General features: G+C 44.3%; 1 protein-coding gene across 1 annotated transcript; it reads left to right on the top strand.

Moving 5' to 3' along the window:
* Positions 1 to 640: 640 nt before the first annotated feature.
* Positions 641 to 4,824, top strand: LOC135559781 (paternally-expressed gene 3 protein-like; the record flags this gene model as incomplete). Its single annotated transcript, XM_065000654.1, has 4 exons — positions 641 to 648; positions 802 to 827; positions 3,479 to 3,609; positions 4,183 to 4,824. Coding segments are annotated over exons 1-4 (807 nt in total), but the record flags the coding sequence as incomplete, so codon positions are not given.
* Between the last annotated feature and the right edge of the window lie 3,665 nt (positions 4,825 to 8,489).

Below are 8,489 nucleotides of genomic sequence, written 5' to 3' on the forward strand. Positions count from 1 at the left end.
ACAGGTGGCTTCCCTTCCATTGTTATAATCAGAAGTTTACAGGTGGCTTCCTTCCATTGTTATAAGTTTCAGGTGGAAGTTTACAGGTGGCTTCCTTCCATTGTTATATCAGTTTAAGTTTACAGGTGGCTTCCCTTCCATTGTTATATCAGAAGTTTACAGGTGGCTTCCCTTCCATTGTTATAATCATTGTTATAAGTTTACAGGTGCTTCCTTCCATTGTTATAATCCAGTTTTGTTATAATCAGAAGTTTACAGGTGGCTTCCCTTCCATTGTTATATAGGTGGCTTCCCTTCAGAAGTTTACAGGTGGCTTCCTTCCATCAGAAGTTTACAGGTGGCTTCCCTTCCATTGTTAGTTTACAGGTGGCTTCCCTTCCATTGTTATAATCAGAAGTTTACAGGTGGCTTCCCTTCCATTGTTATAATCAGAAGTTTACAGGTGGCTTCCCTTCCATTGTTATACTCAGAAGTTTACAGGTGGCTTCCCTTCAGGTTCACTGGAGGAGAGGAGGTCTGCTATTGGTCTCTTCAATGTGTGTGATTCATGTTGGAGCATATTGAAGTGTTGATCAATAAATAGTTCATGGTTCTCTATATTTTCCAGAATATTTATCTCGCAGTTATCAGATAATCCTACATGTTACGGTAAATGAATCTATATTTATGTTAATAAAGATCATTTTAACTTAAATGTATGAATGTGTGATTTCATACCTTCCTGTAGTCCAGGATCCTCAGTGGTGATCATTGTGTGTGTGAGTCTGGCTGTGTTGCTGTCACCCCCCTCATGTTCTACAGGTGCTGGCAATGCAGCAAGGCCCTAGGTGAGATGTCATCAATATCACACACACACACATACTCACATTACGAACTTGAGCACGAACCTGCACACACACACACACAAAGTCATAATATATGTTGGGTCAATCTCTAAAAGGCCTGATGCAGGAAGCACGAGAGAGAGAGAGAACATTTGTGTCTTTCTTCACCCAATGATTCTCCTCACCATCCTCCTTATGTTGATGATGAAGAGGATGGTGAGGATGAAGAAAGTATAACTTCTACCCAGAATGCAGTGGAACCTCAGCCCGTGTCCAACGCTGACCCAGAATGCATTGCTCATGACTCCGCCCTCTACCAATCAGCCTATCAGGCACTGGACCACAAAGCCTTGAATGTCTACCAGAGCCTCGACGATGTCACAGCTACTGACTCTGAATAGACTCTGTAGCACTAATTAAAGTCCATTATGTAATTAAATTGTAATATGTCATTCTTTGCTCTGTAGTCTAAAGAGAAGAGGTTGTCTGATTGTCTGGTTGTGACACAGGGTTCTTGTTAACAGAGTTGGGGTCCAATGACATTTTATTTCATTCCATTTCAATACAGACAATGAAAAGCAATTCAATGTATCACTGATGACCATCATTTTCCATGTGGACTTTTCAATCCATGAATGGAATTTCACTTCACTTCCTGAATTGACCGAGTTGAAACATGTAGTTTATTAGACTGTAACCTCGTCCCCCAGGATCAATAGAGAGACGACTGGTGGTGGAGATTATAGTAGATTTATTCCTCAGTACTGATAACATTCTGTAGGGGGCGATGTGGAGGTCGTTCTGTTGGTTTACTGAGATCTCAGTAGCTTGTCTGTTATGTGATGACATCATTCATTAAGGGGAGTTGGGTTGAAGAGGAGGGATGTTTCTTCTGTTCAGAATCTCATCTGTTGAGTTTATAACTTACAAAGACTGTATTTGGATCAATAAATGTCAGTAAAAAAGTTATAAAATATATTGATGTGTACTTTATATTGTCATCATCTCAACAATGTGTTCCTCCTCTGATGAAATAAACATGGTAACTTCAGAACAGAGAAGATGACAGTTTAAAACTTAGTCACCACAGATAGCTGAGTTCTCTGGTGGTTTAGAAGTCTAACCTCCGGCCGGTTTGAACCAGTTTCCCTCTGCAGCACATAAAGACCTGCAGACAATGAGGTCAATTCAGAGCCAGGATATGTAGGCTAATGCCCACCAAGAGGTGCATCTCACAGTTACAGATGGTAAGTTAACCCATAATCACAGTTACAGATGGTAAGTTAACCCATAATCACAGTAACAGATGGTAAGTTAACCCATAATCACAGTAACAGATGGTAAGTTAACCCATAATCACATTTGTCTTGACAAATTCAGAGATATTATTTGTTACAGGCTTTATGACTTCATTAGAGAAAAGCAAAATGGTGACAGTATTTGTGGATGCCTGTTCTGTCGTTTTACACACAGCTCCTCCTAAACCGTCAACTGTCACCTCCAGACCTCATGTCTGCACAACATCCTCTAACCTCTCTGCAACATAAGGTGAATGCACCAATTTGTAAGTCGCTCTGGATAAGAGCGTCTGCTAAATGACTTAAATGTAAATGTAAATATAACATCTCCACAACCCTCCCAAACCTCTCTACAACATCAGAGTGCTGCTACGTTTCATGTCTACCGATTTGAGCTAACATTTGGTGTAGATTTGAGTTTCTCTGAAATCTACAGGAAGTGATGCAACACATTTATTTTCTGTCTGTCTGTCTGTCTGTCTGTCTGTCTGTCTGTCTGTCTGTCTGTCTGTCTGTCTGTCTGTCTGTCTGTCTGTCTGTCTGTCTGTCTGTCTGTCTGCCTTCTTGCCTGTCTGTCTCTCTTTCTGTCTGTCTGTCTGTCTGTCTGTCTGTCTGTCTGTCTGTCTGTCTGCCTTCTTGCCTGTCTGTCTCTCTTTCTGTCTGTCTGCCTTCTTGCCTGTCTGTCTGCCTTCTTGCCTGTCTGTCTGTCTGTCTGTCTGTCTGTCTGTCTGTCTGTCTGTTTCTTGCCTGTCTGTCTGTCTTTCTGTCTGTCTGTCTGCCTTCTTGCCTGTCTGCCTTCTTGCCTGTCTGTCTGTCTTCTTGCCTTACTGAAAAACCAACTGATCGAATGAACATTGTAATTCATGTTATCTATAATCTATACAGTCCTGTCTGTCTGTAGGACCATACAACTGACGACCATCCAACCTATCTTATCTTATTGACTGATCTATCCACCAGTCTACCATCCAACCGACCAAATTACAGTTGTATCCATCTATGATATTTATAGTCTGGAAAGCATCGGGTTTACAAAAATCTGGTAATTTTAGCAAACTGACCTGCTTTGTTCAACCCTCATAAAGTCTCTCCTCCTGTCTGTGGTCAGGTCTGATGGTATCTATGATATATACAGTACTCTGTAAAGTCTCTCCTCCTGTCTGTGGTCAGGTCTGATGGTATCTATGATATATACAGTACTCTGTAAAGTCTCTCCTCCTGTCTGTGGTCAGGTCTGATGGTATCTATGATATATACAGTACTCTGTAAAGTCTCTCCTCCTGTCTGTGGTCAGGTCTGATGGTATCTATGATATATACAGTACTCTGTAAAGTCTCTCCTCCTGTCTGTGGTCAGGTCTGATTGTGTGGACCAGTGCTGGTCTGGTAGTCATGGTGACAGTGTTAGGACTGGTCCTGCTCCTGTTCTACAGACAGAGGAGAGGAACCAGGAGAACACCACCACCACCACCACCACCACCACCACCAGTCTCCTCCAACACACAACCTGACCCTGCTGGAGAGGTGAGAGACACAAGGGTGTATGTGTGTGTGTGTGTGTGTGTGTGTGTGTGTGTGAGTGTGTGTCCATGATAACTTGTAGTGTAGAGGTGATAGACAGGGAGGTGGTAAACTAAACATTAAGGGTTGAGTGTGTGAGTCTACAGCCTCTAGTGGGATTCTACTGTCATCTGTTATCAGTCCATGATAACTTGTAGTGTAGAGGTGATAGACAGGGAGGTGGTAAACTAAACATTAAGGGTTGAGTGTGTGAGTCTACAGCCTCTAGTGGGATTCTACTGTAGTCTGTTATCATTCCTCAATCTGTCAACAGGAAGAACCTTCGACAAACAACACTTGTTCATTAGACAGCTCAGTTTCCACACATGATGGATTCTCAGACTCATAGGCTGCGTTTACACAGGCAGCCCAATTCTGATCTTAATGATTGGTCTTTTGACCAATCAGATTATATATTTAGCCAATTAAAGGGCTGCCTGTGTAAATGCAGCCATATTAACAATGTAGTTCTTCATTTACATTTTTTGGTTTGAACCTTGACTCACATTGGTTGAGGGACCTCCACTCTTTTCCATATTGACCATGTATGTATGTAGTAATTGTCATTGGTTCTTTATGCAGGTTGTCTGTGTGTACGAGGAGATCAGAGAGGCAGACAGACAGACAGACAGACTTCCTGTGGTCATCTCTGTAGTCTACTCTACTGTCAAATCACCTACCAACTCTACAACCTACCCTGCTGGCCAAGCCTCTACAACCTACCCTGCTGGCCAAGCCTCTACAACCTACCCTGCTGACCAAGCCTCTACAACCTACCCTGCTGGCCAAGCCTCTACAACCTACCCTGCTGGCCAAGCCTCTACAACCTACCCTACTGGCCAAGCCTCTACAACCTACCCTGCTGACCAAGCCTCTACAACCTACCCTGCTGGCCAAGCCTCTACAACCTACCCTGCTGACCAAGCCTCTACAACCTACCCTGCTGGCCAAGCCTCTACAACCTACCCTGCTGGCCAAGCCTCTACAACCTACCCTGCTGACCAAGTCTCTACAACCTACCCTGCTGGCCAAGCCTCTACAACCTACCCTGCTGGCCAAGCCTCTACAACATACCCTGCTGGCCAAGCCTCTCCAACCTACCCTGCTGGCCAAGCCTCTACAACCTACCCTGCTGGCCAAGCCTCTACAACCTACCCTGCTTGCCAAGCCTCTACAACCTACCCTGCTGGCCAAGCCTCGACAACCTACCCTGCTGGCCAAGCCTCTACAACCTACCCTGCTGGCCAAGCCTCGACAACCTACCCTGCTGGCCAAGCCTCTACAACCTACCCTGCTGGCCAAGCCTCTACAACCTACCCTGCTGGGCCTCTACAACCTACCCTGCTGGCCAAGCCTCTACAACCTACCCTGCTGGCCAAGCCTCTACAACCTACCCTGCTGGCCAAGCCTCTACAACCTACCCTGCTGGCCAAGCCTCTACAACCTACCCTGCTGGCCAAGCCTCTACAACCTACCCTGCTGGCCAAGCATGTACAACCTACCCGGCTGGCCAAGCCTCTACAACCTACCCTGCTGGCCAAGCCTCTACAACCTACCCTGCTGGTCAAGCCTCTACAACCTACCCTGCTGGCCAAGCCTCTACAACCTACCCTGCTGGCCAAGCCTCTACAACCTACCCTGCTAGCTCTGCCACAGGTATTCCACAGATTAACTGCATAGGTGGAGTGTGTTTGAAAGTGGGCGTTGACAAATAAGTGGGAGGAGCAACATAAATGGGTCTATGGAAACATAACAGCTAATTGGGCAGTTTGTTGGCCACTTAATGTCTATTTGAGTGGCTGCTTGCTGCTTCCTTGTAGCATTTTAGCTAACCCTCTTTTCCTAACCTTAACCTGATTTTCCTAACCTGCTATTTTATTTCTACTAACCTCCCACGTTAATTATCCTAACCTGCCATGTTATTCTACTGTGACTCCCCAAAGATATAATAAATCCATATTCTACTGCAGATCAACCAGCTTCTCTCATCTACTCCAATGTGGATCTACCTACAGATTCTAGAGTCTCTTCAAGCCCTCCAACAGCCAGTGGAACCCAGGATGATTCCATCTACTCTACAGCCCAGCTACCCAAAGATACTGTAGAATCTACAAGATACCCTGCTGTGCACCTCTATAAAGACACTCCAGAAGATGCCCTCTACTCTACAGCCCAGCTACCCACAATAATGTAGTACTATAGAATATATACAAGGAATGTGTCCCAAATGACACCCTATTATCTATCCCCCATATGGACCCTGGTCAAAGGCAGTGCTCTATAGGGAACAAGGTCACATCTGGGATGAAGGGAAGCTTCCTGTAGAGAGATGAAGGGTTGTCACCACAGAGCCACCATCTTTTATGACATGAAAAAAACAATCCCTTTCCTGTTTCAAATCCTCCTTGACACATTGTATTAAAACAGCTCATGTGGTTTTACTTTATATAATGTATGTAAAATATGAACACCTGGCTTTAAAATCACTTTTATCTCCAGATTTTGTGAAAGTCAACCAACATCATTGTAAATATTTGTGTAAATATGAATTATGTGTTTGTCAAATCTTGTCTTCATTTAGTCTGTTATAATAATGAAGACAGTAATACCATTATAGTCCGTTCTACCTTTGAGATTTACATATCTATTGTGTATGTATATACACTGTGCCTTTTAAAGCATTTCATTAAAACATAAAAATAGTCAAGTGCGTGTCTATGTGTGTGTGTGTTTGTAGTGTGTGTTTGTCAGTGTGTTTCTAGTGTGTGTGTGTGTGTGTGTGTTTGTCAGTGTGTTTGTGCACATGTAAAGAAAGAGGAAGAGTCTTCTAGACTTGAACCGCCTGACTGACACACCACAGAGAGAGCAGACTCGTAGTGTGACAGCAGTACTGTACGGTGTAGTGAAGGTACTGTAGCAGGAGTAGTGTAGTGAAGGTACTGTAACAGGAGTAGTGTAGGGTGTAGAGAAGGTACTGTAACAGGAGTAGTGAAGGTACTGTAACAGGAGTAGTGTAGGGTGTAGTGAAGGTACTGTAACAGGAGTAGTGTAGGGTGTAGTGAAGGTACTGTAACAGGAGTAGTGTAGGGTGTAGTGAATGTACTGTAATAGGAGTAGTGTAAGGTGTAGTGAAGGTACTGTAACAGGAGTAGTGTAGGGTGTAGTGAAGGTACTGTAACAGGAGTAGTGTAGTGAAGGTACTGTAACAGGAGTAGTGTAAGGTGTAGTGAATGTACTGTAACAGGAGTAGTGTAGGGTGTAGTGAAGGTACTGTAACAGGAGTAGTGTAGGGTGTAGTGAAGGTACTGTAACAGGTGTAGGGTGTAGTGAAGTACTGTAACAGGGGTGTAGTGAATGTACTGTAACAGGAGTAGTGTAGGGTGTAGTGAAGGTACTGTAACAGGAGTAGTGTAGGGTGTAGTGAAGGTACTGTAACAGGAGTAGTGTAGGGTGTAGTGAAGGTACTGTAACAGGAGTAGTGTAGGGTGTAGTGAAGGTACTGTAACAGGAGTAGTGTAGGGTGTAGTGAAGGTACTGTAACAGGAGTAGTGTAGGGTGTAGTGAAGGTACTGTAACAGGAGTAGTGTAGTGAAGGTACTGTAACAGGAGTAGTGTAAGAAGATACTGTAACAGGAGTAGTGTAGGGTGTAGTGAAGGTACTGTAACAGGAGTAGTGTAGGGTGTAGTGAAGGTACTGTAACAGGAGTAGTGTAGGGTGTAGTGAAGGTACTGTAACAGGAGTAGTGTAGGGTGTAGTGAAGGTACTGTGACAGGAGTAGTGAAGGTACTGTAACAGGAGTAGTGAAGGTATTGTAACAGGAGTAGTGTAGTGAAGGTACTGTAACAGGAGTAGTATAGGGTGTAGTGAAGGTACTGTAACAGGAGTAGTGTAGGGTGTAGTGAAGGTACTGTAACAGGAGTAGTGTAGGGTGTAGTAAAGGTACTGTAACAGGAGTAGTGTAGGGTGTAGTGAAGGTACTGTAACAGGAGTAGTGTACGGTGTAGTGAAGGTACTGTAACAGGAGTAGTGTAGGGGGTGTACTGTGACAGGAGTAGTGTAGTGTACTGTAACAACGGTGGTGAAGGTACTGTAGCAGGGTAGTGTAGTGAAGGTACTGTAACAGGAGTAGTGTAGGGTGTAGTGAAGGTACTGTGACAGGAGTAGTGAAGGTACTGTGACAGGAGTAGTGAAGGTACTGTAACAGGAGTAGTGAAGGGTGTAGTGAAGGTACTGTGACAGGAGTAGTGTAGTGAAGGTACTGTAACAGGAGTAGTGTAGGGTGTAGTGAAGGTACTGTGACAGGAGTAGTGTAGGGTGTAGTGAAGGTACTGTAACAGGAGTAGTGAAGGTACTGTGAAAGGAGTAGTGAAGGTACTGTGACAAGAGTAGTCTAGGGTGTAGTGAAGGTACTGTGACAGGAGTAGAGTAGTGAAGGTACTGTGACAGGATTAGTGTAGGGTGTAGTGAAAGTACTGTAACAGGAGTAGTGTAGGTACTGTGTAGTGTAAGGTGTAGTGAAGGTACTGTAACAGGAGTAGTGTAGGGTGTAGTGAAGGTACTGTAACAGGAGTAGTGAAGGTACTGTGACACGAGTAGTGTACGGTGTAGTGAAGGTCCTGTAACAGGAGTAGTGTAGGGTGTAGTGAAGGTACTGTAACAGGAGTAGTGTAGGGTGTAGTGAAGGTACTGTAACAGGAGTAGTGTAGGGTGTAGGAAGGTACTGTAACAGGAGTAGTGTAGGGTGTAGTGAAGGTACTGTAACAGGAGTAGTGTAGGGTGTAGTGAAGAGACTGTAACAGGAGTAGTG

This window comes from Oncorhynchus nerka, linkage group LG15 (genome assembly GCF_034236695.1).
Source record: "Oncorhynchus nerka isolate Pitt River linkage group LG15, Oner_Uvic_2.0, whole genome shotgun sequence".
NCBI classification, from domain to species: domain Eukaryota; kingdom Metazoa; phylum Chordata; class Actinopteri; order Salmoniformes; family Salmonidae; genus Oncorhynchus; species Oncorhynchus nerka.